Source organism: Camelina sativa, chromosome 16 (assembly GCF_000633955.1).
Source record: "Camelina sativa cultivar DH55 chromosome 16, Cs, whole genome shotgun sequence".
NCBI classification, from domain to species: Eukaryota; Viridiplantae; Streptophyta; class Magnoliopsida; order Brassicales; family Brassicaceae; genus Camelina; species Camelina sativa.
This window is the reverse complement of record NC_025700.1, coordinates 19065891-19085758: the sequence shown is the minus strand read 5'-3', so window position 1 is coordinate 19085758 and position 19868 is coordinate 19065891. Positions and strand designations below refer to the sequence as shown.

The 19868-nt window shown below is 34.6% G+C and overlaps 3 protein-coding genes across 5 annotated transcripts in view; all 3 read right to left on the bottom strand.

The window, feature by feature from the left end:
- LOC104751214 (thaumatin-like protein) overlaps nucleotides 1-4666 on the bottom strand; it is a 6050-nt gene extending 1384 nt beyond the window's left edge. Inside the window, exons 1-3 of one of the 2 annotated variants that reach the window (XM_010473122.2) lie at nucleotides 4469-4666; nucleotides 4027-4351; nucleotides 3290-3416 (exon numbers count right to left, since the gene is read on the bottom strand). In XM_010473122.2, coding sequence (XP_010471424.1) covers nucleotides 3290-3416; nucleotides 4027-4351; nucleotides 4469-4532 — 516 coding nt within the window. In that variant the 5' untranslated portion in view covers nucleotides 4533-4666. Of the gene's footprint in view, nucleotides 1-2870; nucleotides 3417-4026; nucleotides 4352-4468 lie in introns of those variants that run through there. The other variant, XM_019237989.1, reaches the window with a different exon arrangement.
- LOC104751213 (GDSL esterase/lipase At1g73610-like) lies at nucleotides 6208-7713 on the bottom strand. Its single transcript, XM_010473121.1, has 5 exons — nucleotides 7455-7713; nucleotides 7161-7291; nucleotides 6846-7082; nucleotides 6468-6717; nucleotides 6208-6371 (listed from the first exon to the last, which is right to left on the bottom strand). The coding sequence occupies exons 1-5, from the start codon at nucleotides 7711-7713 to the stop codon at nucleotides 6208-6210; spliced, it is 1041 nt and encodes a 346-aa protein (XP_010471423.1).
- On the bottom strand, nucleotides 10307-14913 carry LOC104751212 (phosphoethanolamine N-methyltransferase 3-like). Of its 2 annotated transcripts, none has more exons than XM_010473119.2 (11): nucleotides 14735-14913; nucleotides 13062-13177; nucleotides 12693-12830; nucleotides 12442-12579; nucleotides 11961-12104; nucleotides 11780-11890; nucleotides 11559-11700; nucleotides 11129-11409; nucleotides 10873-11034; nucleotides 10732-10785; nucleotides 10307-10647 (listed from the first exon to the last, which is right to left on the bottom strand). In XM_010473119.2, the coding sequence occupies exons 1-11, from the start codon at nucleotides 14787-14789 to the stop codon at nucleotides 10474-10476; spliced, it is 1515 nt and encodes a 504-aa protein (XP_010471421.1). In that variant the 5' UTR covers nucleotides 14790-14913; the 3' UTR covers nucleotides 10307-10473. The 2 variants fall into 2 exon arrangements, with proteins under 2 accessions (XP_010471421.1, XP_010471422.1); XM_010473120.2 differs by lacking the exon at nucleotides 14735-14913 and adding an exon at nucleotides 13356-13582.

Below are 19868 nucleotides of genomic sequence, written 5' to 3'. Positions count from 1 at the left end.
TTAAAAATAGATTTTAGCTAGTTATAGTTAAGTCCCTGTGTAGTATATACTGTATACATGTGTTAATAAAAATGGTAATCGAGATTAAGCGGGGGTAGAAGGAGTCCAAATATGTCGAAGCTTAAGAAATGCATATTTGAAGCAAAGAAAGGCGAGGATGAGCAAAAATATGGTGCCAGTGGCACCCTTCAATACATTAACAACATCGGCTATAAAATAAAATTTCGTATCTTTGGAAGCAGCTAATTTTACCAATCTCACATTCCCGAAAATACCAACTCCGATCGTCGACAGAATGGTTAATCCAAATATAAAATAGGATTTGTTAGCGTTTTAGTAGTTTTTTAAACTTAATTAGAATTATAGTCACTTTACTATTTATAATTGGAAAAACACACTGTTTTGCACTGTTACACTAATAGAATAAGTTGTGTAATAGAGTTTGAGTGTGTTGTGTAAATTACCAAAAGAGGGATTTTGTGTTTCTTTCTCCCATCTATCTCTCGTTTCTCTTTCCATTAGATCTCTGCATCTTTCTTCTCTTTCACCCTCTATCTCTTTTTATTCTCTTATTTGATCTCTCTCTCCGATTTTGCAGATTTCTGATTCTCTCTCTCTCCATCTATCTCTCTTTTTTTTCTCTCTTTCCCCTAGAACATCCGACAATTCTAGATTTATATTCTAATAATTCAGATTATTATCTATTTCAGTTCAAGTTTGATAGGAGCCGATCATTGAAGCAGACTAAGACCTCGACTTCTTTGCCAAATTTCTAGGGATTTTATTTTCATAATTGTGATTATAATCTATGAATAAAAACTAGAAAATTGAAAGAAACAAAAAAAATTACAATTAGCTGCTATTAGGTTTCTTGTCGGGAAGAAAAAGTCAAACCAGAATTATAAATTTACCCCTTTGATTTAATTAAAATGAAAGGGATAAAAAAGGAGGTAATGTTGTTTGAATCCAAGTGGATGGAGAGTAAACCAAGCTGCATTTACCACTGTGCTATAATACTTTTTATGTATTCTTAACGATTATGACTCTATATAACTTATTTACTGATAGAAAATCAAAATCATGAATTTATCCTTTAACGCTTAGTTCTCAATTTAATGTAATGAGAAATAAGATGCATTATCATAATTAAGATAATTTGCAACAAATTTTAATTAACTATTTTATCTTTTGTTTAGTAAATTTTGTGTACGATTTAAATCATCCAGCATGTTAGATTGATTCAAACCGTCCAACAATATTTGTGTACGGTTTAAATCATCCATCATATTAGATAGATTCAACCATCCAACAATATTTGTGTACGGTTTAAATTATCCAGCATGTTGGATAGATTCACACCTTCCAACAATATTTGTGTACGGATTAAAGCATCCAACATATTGTATAGATTCAAACTGTCCAGCAATATTTGTGTATGGTTTAAACTTTCCAGCATATTGGATATATTCAAGCCTTCCAATAATATTGTTGTACGGTTTAAACCATGTAGCAATTTGGATAGATTCAAATCATCCAACAATATATGTGTATGGTTTAAACAATCCAATATATTTGATAGACTCAAACCATCCAGCAATATTTGTGTACGATTTAAAATCATCAAGCTACATATTAGTAAATAATAAATTTCTGTAATGGTGAATTTTAATCATACATATTTTTGGTTGGAGTAGTTTTAGGGTATTTTATATTTTTATAATTAATAATATTTGCAATTTTGGTGGTTATATACTTCAGTTGCGTGTAAGTCAGTAGAAATAGAGACAACATTGTTGGTTAGTAATTTGTTTGCAATTGTAGGCAGCACAGGTTCGACTGCCGAAAAGTTCATTTTGTGCATTTTTTATTTTATTAATGAAGGGCAAAATCGTCAATTCTAAATCTTCTTCTCTACCCGATTTCTCTTAACCTGCAACCCTAATTCATGGCCGCCGGTCATTAAGTTACTTGTTTTCCATCGATTTCTTTTTTATTTCAATTGTTTTCGATAACTAAATGTTAGATCCAACATTAAGCATCCTATTTTCTGCAAAACAAATATCATTTTCCGTTTTCTCGATTTTACTTTCGATTTGGGTAAAATTTTGGAGGAGTACCGCCCCCAAGTGATTGATCGGCGCCTCGACGACCATGGTTTTAAACATGAAGTAAATTTAAGAGAACACACATCGACTTCACAAAGATGGAAAAAAACTAAAATAATTTTGTTTTGTTTTTTTGGATTTGTTGATAATCATGTCTCAATGGCAGGTTATGTAAATATCAAATGTTTTTGAGGGCCAAAAAATCTTGTAAACAGTGGTCACGGGGATTTTGCTAATAATAAATAATGAATATATTAGTTTGACAATTATGTTTCAAAAACGTATGAAAACACCAAATGCCTCTATAAAATACCCACTTTAATACATCTCCCCAAAAACTCGAGGCCATTTTCCTTTATTTATTTATTTTGGTCTTGTTGATTGTAAAAGGCTCCATATATATTTATATGTGCGTGGTTGTAAGTAATTCCCAATTGCGTTTGAGTTTTTATTGTTTGCTTCACGTTGGTAATTCAATTATATATAATAAATCTACCATGCATGGGTTTTTGCTTGAGCGTGTCCAGTCTCGATTCCATAATTTGGGAGATTTTTTTTTAACAGGTTAGAGATTTTCGTCTAAAATGGCATGGAAATGTATCTATTTTGATTTTAATTAGATTATTTTTCAAAGTAAGATTGTTGAACGGTCTATTCGGGTTTAATACTGTTTACACTTTACAGGTATAGAAAAACAAAACAAATTAACCCGAATTAGATTCGTCCTTTGTAATCCGGTTTTTGTTTAATTTACTTTTAAACCGGGGTCCAACCGTCCAACTAATTGGACATCACTTAATTTATTAAACGCATATAACAATGCATGAAATCTAAGATCATCGAACGAGTGAGAACATTAAGCGACAGAACAAAGGTCTCGATAACTCTCACTAGAACCTCGTACATACTAAACCAATCATGTAAAATTATTCATATAAAATAATTTAAAAGTGAGATTTCAATCAACGGCCGTGGTGAGGGCAAAAAGTGACGACGTAGTTAGCTTTAGAACACGTAGCAATGCTGGTCGGGTCATCGTAGGCGTATGAGTAGGCCTTTGGGCAAGCTACCTTGAAGATCTTAGAGTAAGCCGTAGGCTTACATGACTGTGGGTTACCGAACAAGCCGGTACAACAGTAGCGTGGTGAGTTAAAGGCAGAGCACGCGCTTTTACAGGCTACTACCTGTTTCCTGTCACGTGAACGGACCTGTAGACCAACTGGACACATCCGGTTCAGATCGCTTACGCAACCAGCGTAGGTACACTTTCCCGTACCCTTCACAGGCATTATAGACATCGCCAAGTTGTATCTGTCATTTATCATTGAATAACAAGAAAATTTGTTTGTGAGAGTAAACAAAAATGTTTAAAATATTGATGTTTAGAATAAGCAATTTGGATTACGGTTTGATTATTCCATTCGATATTTTGGTATATATAGTCACTAGTTAGTTTTATAAGAGTTGAAACAAGACAATATTATTTCTATATGGTTCGGGATTAGTGAAAAGCCAACTAAAAACGTATAATAAATCATGATTATATTGTTATCAACTTACTATATATATATATATATATATATATCCACAACTTATATATGATTATATTTTTTAAAAATATTCGTATGTAACAATCAAAATATATAATATTAATAAAGTTTGGTTTGGTTTAAGTTCATGACTTCATGAACGCTAATCCCCCCCTCTAAAGTCAGTAAAATTCTGATTCGGTTCAGGCATTTTTTCCACCCCTAATTATGTTACCATATCAAATCCATTCACTAATTCTTACTAGTTATTCACATACACACTATAAATATAATTAATCATACACGATATAAAAATAATATTGATGAAACGCTAAACAAAAGTTAAACCGAACCGATTCTTTTTTTAAAATTGGTTAAAGTGAGAGACATACCCATCAACGAGGCTGACGTCATAAAAGTCCATGTCATGACCGAGGGTGATCTCGGCGAGTGTAGCCGGAGGTACACCGCCAGCTCCGTTACAGAGGAGAGAACCACCGCAGTCTCCGGTGGCGCAGTGACCACGGCCAGATCTGTCGAAGGAGCAACCGTGGCGTCCCCAGAAGCGACCGGACCAGAGAGGTGGAAGTTGGAGAGTGTAAGCTCTTTTGGGAGAGAGTTTAAATCCGCCACCGGCGAGGAGCGGTTGACCGGAGCTAGCTTGGATCCCAGGCCAGACTGGGTATGTGCACTTGTTGTAGAATATGACCGTTGAAGCTAAAGTTCAACGAAATAGGCAAACCCAAAATGTCATTAGTTTCGTTTTGATGTGATTAATAATAATATATGTATTTAAATTCAAAAGATCTGAGATAAAAAAAAAAAATAGAATACCTGAAGCGTGGGAGAGAAGAAGAAGGAGAGGGAGGAGGAGGAAAAGAGATGTTGAAGAAGCCATTGATGGGTTTTCTTCTGATTTCTTTCTACTTGAGTGGAAGACGCAAGCAAAGGACTGTGAAGCAGCTTCACATTTCTCTCATTGCCTTTTGGAGATTTTTCTCTTTATAGAGAAAAAGGCCGGTGTCCTTTCTTTTCCTTCTTTTTATTAGGGTTTATAAAAATGAAAAAAAAAAAAANAAAAAAAAAACAGTCAAGTTGAAAGTATTGAAATGGATTGTTTGTGGTTAGTAATTACCGTAGTTTGTATAAGTGCAAACGAAAAATTGTACATTTTACACTGTTGCAGACAACCATGTTAAAAGAAAGAATATACGTGTTTGGGGAATGTAGTAATGACAAAACTTATCACACCTTTCGAAGCTGTCAGAAGACTAATTCGAACCTTTGTTCTATGACTCGTAAAGTTAATTGGTTTGCAAATTATGCATAGTTTAATAGTATGAATATTTTCATTTCTTCCTTCTCCTTCTTGGTTTAATCATAAGTTCTAGACAAAATAGTTAAAACTCGTTTTTTTTTTCTCTGAATAATATATATTAGAAAGGATGTTAAACTGTTTTATTTTTACAAATGCACCCATTAACCGGCAAACAAAAAAAATAAGGACAATCAAAATAGCCACCTTGAAAAGTTTTATAAACGAATAGAAGTACACTCAAAAACAAAAAGGTTACGAAACTAAAAAAGATACCCGAATGATAAATAAGATTGACGGCGATCCTCTTTTGTAACATTCTTTGCGATTAGATGAGCGACAAGGGATACCAATTGCTACATAAAACTCGTCTATACAGTTCCAAACTATTAATTAGAAATTTAATTTTACAAATTGAAGGGACTAGTTAAATTTTACCCGGTTTTACGTAATTAACAAGATCGTTTAAATATGTTGCCATTCCTACACTAATATTCTCGTAATGGGGACTAGTTTAAAACTAAAAATTCACGTGAGGTTTTGGATTCACGTGACAGGCAAAGGAATCTAGCTATATGAAGCAGTGAGATTTAAATCTTAAGTTATCGTTTCACTAAAGAACAAGTTTTGTAAGAAAATAAATAAATATTATAAAACAGTACATTTTTTTTCCTTTTTTCAACAATCGACATAAAAAGATGCTCCACGAAAACGGTGTTTGAAGGCTCTCTGAATAAAGTAGGAATATCCGAGTATGGACCGAAACGAAGAGATATAGACAATAGCATTAATAATAGATATGACTTTTTTTTTTTTTTTGAACAACTAATAAATATGACTATTTTTGAAGTATTTTGTGGAAAACTTATATGTTCTAGATGTCATAACAAAGGTATGCACGTGATAAGAAAACATGATCGTAAGTTAATATTTAATTTGTTGATAGTCATGTTCGTTGAATAAATCCAACGTTTGATATTAGTTCATATATATATATATATATATATATATTTATATCTTCAGGATATTAGTAAGCGTTTACTAGAAAGCTCAAATATATAGACTTAACTTGTTTCTGAGAACATGAGAGGGTTCAAGTCAACATTAAGATCCAAAATGTAGCTTTGTTAGGAATAACAAATATTGGATTTGAACAAAGAGCAACGTTGTGGTTAGGTGCGTAACCGATAACTTATTACATCGAGATATACTGATCGGTATTAATAATCACCGAATCTAAAAAGCTTGATAAAATAGATCATGCGAGCTTTGCTTTGATATCTTCAATAATCGGTGGTGTGATAGTTTGGTATGACTTCTCAGTCGGATGGGCAATATCCCAAAACACGTATCGAGACGCGTCCAAGCACGGTATTACGGACGTCGGCGTACAACAACATCCATGAGCTACATCAATGAACCCTGCAGCATGCATTTTTCCAACGAATGATAGCATATTAATTAAATGTTTTAAAAACACACATATGAGTTGTCTTGTTGAATCATGTGATTGATTACCTGAAGCTTGAGGGTTGTTGATTAGACCAAGAAGAGGAGTGTACATATCTATGTACATGAATTTGGCCCCCGGAAATGTTGCACCAAGATTTTCAACTTCGGCAGATAATTTTTTGTTGAACATATCAGCTGCTTGATTTGAGAAGACTTCACATATTAAACTCCCAAGCATCGTTCTTGCTCCTGGTAAGCAGCCTAGCGGTAATGTTCCCATAACCGCAAATTTTCTTGCGCCCATATCATATAAACTCTTCAAAAAACCAAAAAAAACAAAAAAAGGAAGAAACATTAGAAATATAGAATATTATAAATACAATATTTGACTAAAATTTAATCGTATTTAATTATGTTTTATATTTTGCAATATTGATTGTGTACCTTTATGAGATCACGAGTCCAAGTGACCAAGAGATCAGTGTAGCCTGAAACAGTGTATTGTAACCTTCTAGACATTGTAGTAAAATAGGTGATAGCAATATCGTTATTTCCAGCTGAGATTAGATAAACAGCATTTGATATTATCGTATTTGCTTGTTCTTGATTTCCTACTACACCATTTAGTCTGGTGATGTAGTTTTGGAAGTCTGTAACCTGGTCTGACACCCATATAACTCCCTAACCACACCAAAATATAATCTAATTAAATTTTGATATAAATTAAAAAAAAAACGTGTTATAATAGTAATATTTTACTTGTATTCTAGCAGTGATTGCATCAAGTCCAGAACCACCGGATGCGAAACAAACACCAGTTGGTAGATCATTGTTCGAGAGGAATGGGTCACGGTATGCTGGTAAGAGACTCTTCAATCCCAAACCTTCGGCTGCACACAAAAGACATTTATTTTGGTTATGTCACACGCAAAGACATTAATTGCTACCAGAGAATATTTGTGTCATTGACTAATAGTATTCAAAACTGATGTATCCGTTACAAACATATCAACAGTAAATCGTTCTAGCTAGAGATCAAAAGAATACACATACCAATCATATCTGAAAAAACTCTCCCATTGCCAAATCTTCCTGTAGCTCTTCCACCTACAAGATCTCTACCGTATGGGAAAAAATTGACTTTAGTAAGAGTGAGAAGAAGATTATTGTTGCCCGTATCAAGTATCGAGTCTCCAAAAGCGAAAAGTGCCGAAACCGTTGAGTTCCCATTTGATTGTTGGGCAGAGCCAACATAAAACAGGCTAATGAACGACAATGCTAATAGCATTTTCGAGAGCATAACGAAATTCATATTTTTCGAACTTGTTTTTGGATTGATGTTTTGGTGAAAATGTCAGAATATGAAGTATATAAACAAGATAATTTCTGATCTTAGAGAAAAAAAGATTTTGCACAAAAAACAAAAATAAGTAAAATATCTACAATGACTTTTAAAGGAATCAAATAATCAAATTCAACAAAATGGCTGTCAATAAATGTTATCATTGTATTCAAATTTTGGAAAAAAATTGCAAATTCAACGAATTTTATATAGTAGCAAGAAAAATATACAAATCTTCATTTAAGAACCAAAACAAAACTTCCATGAAACCATGATTTTAGAAGATTTTATGGCATTTAGGAAATTTGGAATTTTGATAGATTTTAGAGAATTTTATATGATTTATGTCAAAAAAATTTCAAATACCACCTAAAACCATGAGATTTGGATTTATGTATTTTTAACTAAACAAATCCTCTCAAATCCTCCAGAATCCCTAAAACTTATTAAAATATAAATCCACAAACTGTTTTGAATAACCGTAGATTTTAAAGTAGATTTTTGAATCATCAGTTTAATAACAGTAGATTTTAATAGATTTTTTAAAATCCATGGTTGAATAACATAGAATTTGTAAATTTTATACAAATCACTTAAAATGTCAAGTTGAATACATCCCCTTAAATACAAATCATGGATTTGTATCAAATCCATGATTGAATAACATCGAATTTGTAAATTTTATACAAATCACTTAAAATGTCAAGTTAAATACACACCCTTAATACAAATCTCTTTCCTTTAGAACCAAAAAAAATACAATACATCATATCACACGTTCGATTCATTGAATGAATGCTGAATCGGCGATCTTATCCTGGTCATTGAAGTCTGTTTTATTTATTTTTCTTTATCTTAAACCAAAATCGACTCTGTTTGATATATAATTCAACGGCTATGATAATAATCGTGCCCTTATAATTTGATTGAGGAGACCTTCTAACTCGGTACGACACTTACCAAGGCTTGGTTTGATTCATCTAATATATATATTTTTTTTAATCTAATAAATTGACAGTAAAGAAGTACTAAAATAGATATATTTATATGAACATATAATTAACTTTTGAACTCAAACATTTAGGCTCACTACTAGTAGTCAGTAGTCACTATATGAAGTTTAGTAACTTATATTCGTTAAATATAACTATATAGTAAGTAGTAACGCGGAAACATACAATATATATATACTTGAATTTAGTTGACTTTAGCAAAAATTAAACAGTATTTATATATTTAGAGTGCTTGAGACAATAAAAAAAATCAGAGAAAATGTCCACGAATGGTTTCGTGCTCTCAATCCATGAAGGAACGAGAGACAGAAGCTGCAAGCCAAAACCTCACCCAAGTAAAAAAGCTCTGGTTCCCCTCCATTGGATGGCTAAAATGTAACTTTACATTATTTTGGGATAAAGAGTTCAATGTTAGTGGAGCAGCATACTAAAATGAAACCGGTGAAGTTTTATCGCATAGCAAAAAGTCTTTTGTTATGATACATTCTAAATTCGATGATTGCCTATAAAACTGGCTTTGGTCTATTGAGAGTATGATTAGTCACAATTTCAGTAAAATCATATTCGCCTCAGAAGACAAAGTTAGTTGGAGCTCTTCAGCGGCCAAAAGCTTTGCCTTCTTTCTTGATGTATTCCAGGACCTTGGAAGCAGATTTACGCAATGTTTTGGAATGTTAAGTTTTTTTGGAAGACAGGAACTCAAATCTTAGTGTTTATCGTATAACAAAAAGTGTAACAAGAGAGGATCGCCCTCAATCTTATGTAACAACTGGGTATCCGTGTTGGCTTCAAAAGATTTTTGTAGATGATATGGCTAGAATCTTAGTTTAGATTTAGCTTGTTAGTTGGGTTGATTTCCCTTGATCCCTTTTGTAAAACCGTATATTCTTATCAATCCAATATAATCCTTCAGTGAAAAAAAAAAAGGTGTAAAGCAAAACTAATATATGTTTGCATCAAGTCATACATTTGGTTCACCAATAACCATATTTCCCTTGCGTAGTCCTCACTTGTGGGTGTACAGAAAATCACTTTGTACATATGCATGCTTTGTACATATGCATGTCATATACGGAAGATTACACATGAACACGAATGCAAAGTTATTATCATAATATGTCATTGCAGTAGCGGCTTCGATAGAAATTTATCCTTTTATCCCTCAAACCGCTCTCTATTTGGGAGAAGAAAAAAAACATAACATACTAAAATGGTTGACAGAGAACAATAGACGCCACCAAAAAGAATCGACAAACTAGAATATATAGAGTTTTTTCCCCCGTAAATTGTTTATAAGGACGTGCCTAATCAAGCCGGAAGTGGTAGCCAACAAGTTACGAGTGATTGACCATATCCCATCCAACCATGGGGAGAAACAAGGTTAGTGTATCGGTTTGATATCTCCTTATATTTCAAAAAATCTTGTCTTTCTCTAGAACTGATGACTCATTCTCTAACTAGGGTTCTTCAAGATGATCCCAAAACTACCACTCTCGTTCACTGTTTTTTTTTTAGTTCAAGCTTTACTATTGCAAACAAGATCAAACCGATTTTAAAATATCACATATATTAAAATACCAAACTGGATAGGCTTTGAAATGGAGGGAAGCTCACAGCTACATATAGCTTGAAGAGATAATAGGGGAACTGGGTTTTGATGATATACACATACCCAAATTTATTTTCAACTTATAGTTTTTTTAACACAATGCCAGAATCAGTTTCTCTTGGCGATGAACAAACCCCACTTCTGCTCACCACTTGAGCTCCTGAGCAGCTTTGAGTTCCACCCTCCTACAATATCCTCGTAATCTTCTTTCGAGAAGTCGCTGATGAACTCATCCTTCTCCTTCTCCACTGCGTCCAGTTCCCGTTTCAGTACTTTCATGAACTGATGACAAGGCAGACAGCAAATTGGTTTCAAGTTCTTTTGTCAGAACGTATATAGAGTTTATTGTAGAGAAACGTTCCTTACCTGATCAGTACTGTCCTCTGCGATTACCTCCTCGAATCCAGCATCTTTCAGCATCTATCAAACCAAGCAAGTTCAGACGACTAAATTCGGTGATTTTTTTTTTAAGTAGAAGAGGAGGAGACAGGTGCAGTCTCTGTATACCTGACCGTATGTTTGAACATCATGAAGATCATAACCTCGTTGCTTGATGTAGTTTGCAAAGTCTGGAGATGGGGTTTTAGGGCTTCTGCAGTAATCAGTAATGAGAATTTTTCCTCCCGGCTTCAACCATTTGTAGAATGTTCTGAACAATGCTGGCTTATCCTGAGAGTATGACCAGCCATTACGAAATGGATACAAGATGAACAAAGCTACAAAATGAAGTCATAAGGGAAGAAGAACAAGCGTCAGTTTATACTTGGATATGCAGAATGGTGTCTCTGCTGTAAATAACATCAAAGGTGTTATCAGGATACTCCTTCTTGGTGCAATCAGCTACTTCAAATTCTACAGAGCATTTGAGTCCTATTGCGTGTTCGAGCGCAAAAGAGATCATGTTTACGGATAGATCAATGCCCACAACATCCACGTCAAAGTTCTCAGCCATGTAGAAGTCCCCTCCTCCGATTCCGCATCCAACATCTAGAACTTTCTGGCCTGGTTTAAGATCCAGCTTATCCACAAATTCCTTTGTTGTCTCTATATCATAGGTCAAAACAAAAGAACAGTATATAATAAGAAGGAAAGATACTTCACTTAATGGAAAAGTTAATGAGTTAACATTGAACTTCAAATACAGAACCATAAGTACAGCAAAATTGATACAGCTCAATGACTAAAGAGCATACCGAGTCCCCCTGTGCTCACAAACCCCTGCCCAAAGACACGCTCATAGCGTAAGATACCACTAGACTTGTACTGAACATTGTCCAAGAAGCGTTGGAAGCCCCTATCATTATCTGAACTGACTTTCTGCCAAAGCCAGCATATCTGAAATTTTGTGAAAGTATTAAATATGAATCCGATCGACACCATCGAAGTGTGGCTAAAACATGAAGAGGCCTATTACCTGGTTCTGGTTCTTTTTGCTTCTCACATAAGCTCCAACACATTTACAGCTAACCAAAGAAAGCTCGTACGAATTCCCAGCATCGTCATTCATATGGCATTCTTTGAAAAGCTGAAAAGAATTCATGCACCAGAATTTAAAAAAAAAAACAGAAGAATGGAGGTAAATATAGATAACACACCTTTGTGTAAAATTTGGGTTCACGGTAGTGTGTTGGGTTGTACTTGCGCTTGTTATCACCAGACTGATGGAAGCAAGACTCCCTAAAGAAAATATACCCGCCAACCTTTGTCCATTGTAACATCTTTTTCGACAAATCTTCAACCTGCAATTTGATGAAAACAATAACTTTGTCAAGCGATATAAATGACCGACTGCTTGAAGATTAAAACCACTCTATAATATGTGAAGTTAAATATGGACAGGTGATTAATATCACATGGCGAACAACTGAGTGAAGCTTAAGATGCTTTATGGTCCAGTTTTTTTTTTCATTTGAAATCCCAATTCCCAAGAAACAATAGCAACTGCTGGTATCCGGTCTTTGTTTGATATAATGCTGTAATAGTAGTCCCAACATGTATTTCTATACATTACTTTTGCGGTTACTCTAAGTGTGTACTGTTCTAGCTGGTTCCCTCACTAATAAGATAAATGGTTACCTCTTTATCAGAGAGATACATTAGCAGCCAGTTGGAGAATATCAGATCCATAGAGTCATTAGGAAATTTCATATCCGGGGATGTGACATCAGCGCACATAAATTTGACGTTCTTGTAGTGCCCGTTAATGTTTTTATTCTGCAGATAAGACTCTCATGAGGGAAAAATCGAACAAAACTCGGAAAAAATAAAAGAAAAAGAACAAGTGCTTTATAAGTAGCTTGAAAGAAGAGGCAGGGGCGTGATCTAACCTTTTTAATAACACTTTCAATGAAATCAACAGCAATGAGCTGGCCAGCCTTCTGAGCTAATTCAGTAGTGAAACGACCAATACCAGCACCAAACTCTAGCACTGTTTTCCCTTCAATGGGTGGAAGAAGCGAAAGTATCTGACACAAGCACACACAGTATTAGCCTTAGAAGCTTTCTTTTAATTCATGACACAATTAAAAAGATAAGCACAACACAGTTTTTATAACAGCTTTCTTCACATGGTAAAGGAAGAGCAAAGAAGTGAGAATCTGCCTAAAGCTATGTAATTTCTCTATCTGATCCATCCCAAGGCATACTGAGACTCGTAAGCTGTATAGAACTAAAGGTGGGGGAGTCGAGATATATACCTCAGGTCGTTCTTCTTTGTCGAGGTCAGCAGCTTTGGAATCAAGCATCATGGCCTCAACACTCAATCCTACAGAGTGCACTTTCCAGTAATTCTTTTGGATTTCACGTTCCTCAACTTCAAGCGTAAAATAAACAAACCCAAAATCAAGAAACGATTACCAAATAATCAAATTAATGCTGACCCAAAATCAAAACAGATACTTTACGGGGAAAAAACAAAAAAAAAAAAAAAAAAAAGTCTCAATTTTTAAATCGTGCACAGTCTCATCGTGATTCAGACCAGATTAACTCACCATACGCAGCCATTTTCCTGTGAGAACACAGAAGGAAACAAGAAAAATATGATTTTTTTTTTCTCTATGAATCGAGGAACTAAGAAACTATGGCTATGATCCTTCGATGGCGAGTCTGGATCTAGAGAAGCTCCTCGATCTGCGGTTGTGAAGCCTACCCTTCGACTGCATCAGATTTCTCTGGACTGAGCTCTCTTTGCCCACCAGATTTGAGCAGACGAAGAAGCGCTTCACATGTAAATTATGGTTTACATGATGTTTTCTAATTTCCGGTTCTCGTTCGGTTTATTTTCTACGGAACCGAAATAATAGCCGATTCTATCTTATATCGGATCCGATAATTCATTTCAAACACTACTAACTAAAGGGACCGTTAGGAGAATCTAGTTTGTCGTTACGTCCACACAGGTGTTATCTTCTACACCGTCAGATTGGGTCTGTTCACGTGTTAATGGAGTGTGTCCCACGGTAATTATAACAGGTTTCATATTTTCTTCCCTTAACTAGAACAAGAAATTACTTGTGTTTTTTTTTTTTTTTTTTTTGACATGGAGAAATTACTTCCTGTATACAATTTTCGACGTTACAATAAAGATTATTATGACAATTCACTATTAAAATATGGTCAAAACTAAGGAGTTTCCTATTTTTGGTAATTATATTTTGTAAAAATGAGATCGAACATGTTCTAATTTTTTTTTCAGTAAAAAGGAGAAGAAGAAGAAGAATTTGATACGTTTTTATATCTGTTTTCCACGGAATCTTATGATCAAAAAGTCTGTCTGTAATCTCACGTTCTCTAATTTAAGTTACATGTTCTCTCTTTATTTTGGGTTCTTACATGTGTTGGGGTAGAATAATTAAGTTGTATCTCTTTAAAAAGTTTCTAAAATCTTAACATGAAAACGAACAACAACAAAAAAAGCTACATCACGTGGTGAATTCAAAGAGAGACGAAAACTGGAGAAAAGATAGCGAGATGTAGGTACAACTTTCCTATCAGATGAAGAAATCACTTTCCCAAAAAAAAAACCTAACTAATTTTATTTTACAATTAGGATTGTTTATTACAAATATATTTCATATTGCAGTACTTTTCCAGAAATAATGTCATATCTTCACAAGCTCTCATATATACGATATAGAAGACAATTAAAGGAAAACGAAAAAGAAGAGAGAACATGAGTAGTAATGGATAAATTAAGGAAAATGGAAAGGTACAAAACAATAGTATGTAAAATTGTGAATGTTAAACGTGTAACTAAAATGATCCTTAATAGTGTTGGATAATTTCCTTGCTGAAAATTTTGAGAACATTGTGGGATTTCTTATGAACGAATTGAAAGAAACTAAGAGCAGAAATTGAAGAGCAAGCTTACATAGATCTTTGGAGAAAGGAGAGATGATGGCGCCATTAGAGTGACCGTGAGCCATTGTGTATTGACAAGAAGAGCAAAACAAACAAAAAAACCAGAGTTCTAGGGTTTTTTTGTGTGTGTTGTGGTTCTCTGTGTTGTTCCTTCTGATCTTCTTGATCTCATTATATAGAGAAAAATGTGATAGTTTTACATTTTATTTTATTTTATTTTGTTTTGGTTGGAGACAGAAATACTTCACTTGCTATTTGCATTTTCTTATGACAATAATTAAAATGATACAATATGTCCAATTTTATTTTTGGCACCCACAAAATTATCACTAATGTGAAGGATAATATACCAAAAACAACTTATATAATTGAGATAGCTTCTTGACAGGAAAAAAATCTTAGTAGCTTGCTTTACATGCTATTACTTCTTTGTTTAATGTTTAACTATCGTACAATCAAAGGTATTGTAATTAGTTAAGTTCGGTATTATATATATACATATATATATATTTATTTTGATCAAAAGTTAAGTTCGGTATATATAAACAAAAGAAAATGATATATATACGAGTAGTATGTTATTGTTTTGTTACCTAATGGTCAAAAACGTGGATGTTACAAAATTCATCTAGAGTTTTTGGTTTGGGCAGAATAATTATAATCCAAGATTCAAGTTTTTGTGTGTACATATATATAAATGTGTATATAATTTACTTTGCTTCTCTTAGATTAATTAGCCCTGTTCAAAAAAAATGATGATAGTTAAGAAAGGTAAAAAACGCTAAGTCAATATCAACCAATATATATATATAGTGACCAACGAGGCAACTGACTTAAAATTTAATTGTGGGATTAAGCTGTGGAACATATCATTTTGATTGGTACAAACAGATCCTAGCTAGTTTGATAGATTCTGGATTCACAGATTCTTTATATTTTCTTCAAGTTGGGATTCAATGATTAAGATGGGGGATGGCAACTTCAAAGATTTCTAGTGATTATAGATGTGAGGGGGCATAAAGGTAAATATGAAACAAAGCACTGTTAGTCTAAGTAAAGTATAACAGTTAAGAGTCTTTGAGAAGTAGCGAACAGACAGTGATCCCAAGATGCTCCGAATGGCCAACTCTAAGAATCTTTTAATCCAATGGTTCACAGCCACATCCGTTGTTTTTCAACTTTTTTCTTTCCCTGTCGTCTTATTATAGAAAACATTTTTATTTTTATGATTATGATTTGTAATACCAACAAACCTTATAAACTTATAATCATTAAATATTTTTAACTAAACTAAACTACGAAATTGTTATATATATAGTAGAATGGCTAAATAGGTTAAGTAGAAATCGCAATCACATAAGTTATATGCAAAAATTAGAAGAGTTGGATTATCTAATCGTTCTACTAGTTTTGCTATAAGTATGTCGACAAATATCGATAATTAAATAGACTAACAAATATGAAATCTAACTCAATTTAAAGAAAGAGAGTAACTAGCTGATTAACTTGTAGCTGTTTACGTATATGAAATCTAATTTTAGTCTTGTGTAGTATGAAGACAATATATTTTCCATGGCCAATATTGTTATCATTATATTTTCAGTATAATATGACATCCACCTTCTACTATCTAAAATTATATGAATATTCATGATTCCGACCTACATGTCTTTTATTTGCATCGCTTTCGTAGATTCTTGCTTAGTTGGGTTTAAGAGATCCTATCACTTTGATCCAGAAAAAGAAAATACAAAATATCAAGGTGTTGTTGATTCCAAAATCTAAAAGAAAATGTGGGGGAAAAAAAGGAAATTAGGCAAACCACTTGACACTGCCCGAGATTCATATAATGGGAAATTATTGGGTCTACTATCATTCCTTGGACCACAACTTGGCTTGATTTTTTTCTGCGAAAAAATATATAATCGGAATGAAAGGAACAAAATGTGATGTATTGTCCCCTACATATTATTTTTTTTCTCCAATAGTGATCATATGCATTTGTGATTCTCGTGAATGTAATGTACCACTCCAACCGCATCAAATATTCATCATTCATAGTTGTACCCGTTGATTCTTGAGTTTTACTTCTTTTTTTGAAAAATAACTTAAAGCAAATTCACTCGAAGTTGTGGATTATGCTTCAACGCCACAATTTAAAGGTGACCATCATCAAGTCGTTTGTTAGAGTGAGATTTAGAGTTGCCTTTCTCCCAATATGTTTCATATTTGGTCGTTTCAACACCTCTTCATTCACATTATCAAACTTTGTTATGTTTGTGTTTCTATCCTTCTATCAATTTGTATGTTTTAGTTGAAATAATTAGAATCTTGAATACTACATGAACATCAAGAAATCAGTAAACTGAGCTTTATTAAGAATTTTTCAAACAACTATCTTACAAGCTTGTTTGATCAGATTTATGCAACACCACAACAGCTGGTTTGCCACTGAAACAATCCTAATCTACCCAATATTACCTGCACAGCAACAGCTATGCTCACTCTTTATTCACTCACCAGTGAAACCCTCAAGCAATATTGTTCTTCTTGCTTAGATCTAAACACACACACACTTTTCTCTCTATAGAAGTGGTAACCGAACAAGGATGTGAATTGCTTCTCTTTTATAGACAACAACAATCTTCACCATACTCTTCTTTATCCAGCAAATCCTCCTATGCACCATGTCCTTCAAGAGCCTCTCTTTGTCCAATGAGTCATAGGAGAAACCTCATAATTATGTTGACTTCAACACTCCACTTGCTTGTAACTTCCAACGAACACCTTTTTAGCCTGACACCTTTTTCGCCCATGCTCAACATCTCCACGCTCGATGCATCGCACTGTCTTCAAGGTGTTATGCTGGCGGATCAACTTGACACTTCCCGCTTCGTCTGAAGTCCTTCAGGTACATTTCGTGACAGTGTGTAACTTCTACAAATGCTCTGTTTCTTCATTAGTACTTTTATCCATATTCGGTATGTTCAATTGCGTCTCTTCCATTTATAATCGTTTGATTTGAAGGAAGATCTTGCTTGACCAAAAAAAAAAGAGCAAATTCATTCAAATGCTTTTGCATATATATTTTTTTTTACAAACAATGATTCTATTCATTCAAACAGAAACATTACAAAGATAGGAATAAGAATCCCAAAGTTTAAAAGTACAAGCAAAAGCTTTCCCCAAAGCCATAAAAGGGGAACAAAGATAAATAGGACATCAAGCAAGAATCCATGAGAGCTATGCAACAAATGCTAAAAAGCAGTTGGAAACAAGTGGGATCATGGTTGCAGGATTGGACATCGTCGATGGACTCGATAGATGACATATAGGCCACGGTCATAAGACACAGTGCCGTTGGTTGAGGAATCAGAGCCAAAGAGCTCACCGGAGTGAGGAGCACTAGCAGAAGCAATGCCATGGCAGGGATTCAGGGGGCAATAGCCCGGAGGGTGGTGGAGATGCTGGTGGTGGTGTGCTTAATAAGATGATGCCTGAAGTAAAAAGCTAGAACTGTTAGGGAGTGGCTGTTGGTAGAGAAATCTCTAAAACCAAAACCACAACCTCGACAGTTTGCATTCCGCTTTAAAACGCCTTGAGACTTTAAGTACGAAGGAGTAATACATGGCAACATTGGAGCTAACATAAGGATTCGAAAGGAAGAAGTGTAGAACCGTAGCAAAACAGGTGGATCCTCTCTGCCATGAAGATGGAGATCAAGAATTTCACACAAATTTTGAAGTTGGTAGGACATTTACCGAAGGTAAACAGACCTAAGCTTCGGAGAGGAGGATGGTTGTAAGGTAATGGGAGCAGAAATGCTCATCAATGAGGCTAATAAGCAGGTGCAGAGATAAGTGTAATGTCGGAACTTATCAGGTGGATCTTCTCTGACATGAAAATGGTGATCAAGAATTCCACACAAAGGTTGTAGGCGACAAGACCCGAACAAGAGAACAACAGACCTGAGCTTCGTAACAGAGTATGGTTGCTGGAATTTGAGTAATCTCTGATAATTCCAGTATTGGGATCCAGACGACAAGGTCACAAGTTGAGCAAATACCATAGTTCCAACTAAACCTTTGTACATCCAAGACAAGCTAGCTAAATGGATTCTCTGATGCAGTCTTCGAACACCGAGAATAGCCAAAAAACCTAGGTAAATTCGATAGGAGAACATAAGGTTAGATAGGGAGAACCTGGGCTTTTGGAGGTTTGGCAAGATCTTATGTAGAGCTAACAAGCCGGTAAACGTTTTACAGCTCATCCACATAGGGGATGTTGTTGTGGATGGTCTGGAGAAAGGATGTGCACAGCGGCTGGCCAGAGAGGTTGAGAAAAGCTTTCCCGTCTCCGATGAAAGCAGATACAGAGCTGCCAAGCTCAGGGTGTGACTTGTGTTCAAAGCGGTAGTCCAGTAGCGGAGAAAAAACACATCTCTGGAGGTTTCTTCACCAATCGTCGTCTCCGTCTCTGCCTGCCAAGGCTCGGTGACTTTGTGGTAGAAAGATCTGCAGAGGTGTTTGCCATTCCGGATCGAGATTTGAGGATACCAGGGGACTCGGTTTCCGCCGGCAGTAAGGCTGAATCGGGGTGAAAGAGAGAAGAGCTTGTGAGTCTCCTCCGTTTTCTGTACTCGGTGTTGCGCAAGCCTTTGTCTGGATCTGATTGGTTTACAGAGGGTTTGTAAGGGTTTCAAAAGGAGACTCAAATGGGGAAAAAAGATTGAAAAAGAGAGCTAAGAAAACAAAGAAAACAAAGAGCAGAAACGGAAGTCGAGATACCCCGACGCCAGTGAGCAAGAGCTCCACCGGCGTCGGAGAATTTTGGTGGTAATAACACCTCGATAGTTGGGCTTGGGAGAAAAACTTTATGGTTTTTTTAATCGGATAATGGTCCGTCTACTAAATTAATCTAACGCATATTTTATTTTTCTATCCTGAGTTTTTTTTCCTGTAAACTATATAATTTATAGTATTTAGGACTTGTTTTTTTTTTTAATGTAAGAAGCAAATTACTATAAATAATTATGAAATGCATTTCAGTCATAATAAGCAAAGGATATACATAATTATCATATAAAACGGATATAGTAACTGAAAAAAAAAATTGATGACAGGGACCATGAAGGAAAATCACTA

Coding starts and splice junctions, on each gene's coding strand:
- LOC104751213 (XM_010473121.1), bottom strand. CDS start 7,713: ATGAATTTCGTTATGCTCTCGAAAATGCTATTAGCATTGTCGTTCATT. Junction 7,292..7,454: donor AGTTTTTTCAGATATGATTG/GTATGTGTATTC, acceptor TTTTGTGTGCAG/CCGAAGGTTTGGGATTGAAG. Junction 6,718..6,845: donor GGACTCGTGATCTCATAAAG/GTACACAATCAA, acceptor GGTTTTTTGAAG/AGTTTATATGATATGGGCGC.
- LOC104751212 (XM_010473119.2), bottom strand. CDS start 14,789: ATGGCTCACGGTCACTCTAATGGCGCCATCATCTCTCCTTTCTCCAAA. Junction 12,105..12,441: donor TGTATCTCTCTGATAAAGAG/GTAACCATTTAT, acceptor ATCAAATTGCAG/GTTGAAGATTTGTCGAAAAA. Junction 11,410..11,558: donor TGTGAGCACAGGGGGACTCG/GTATGCTCTTTA, acceptor CCTATGATATAG/AGACAACAAAGGAATTTGTG.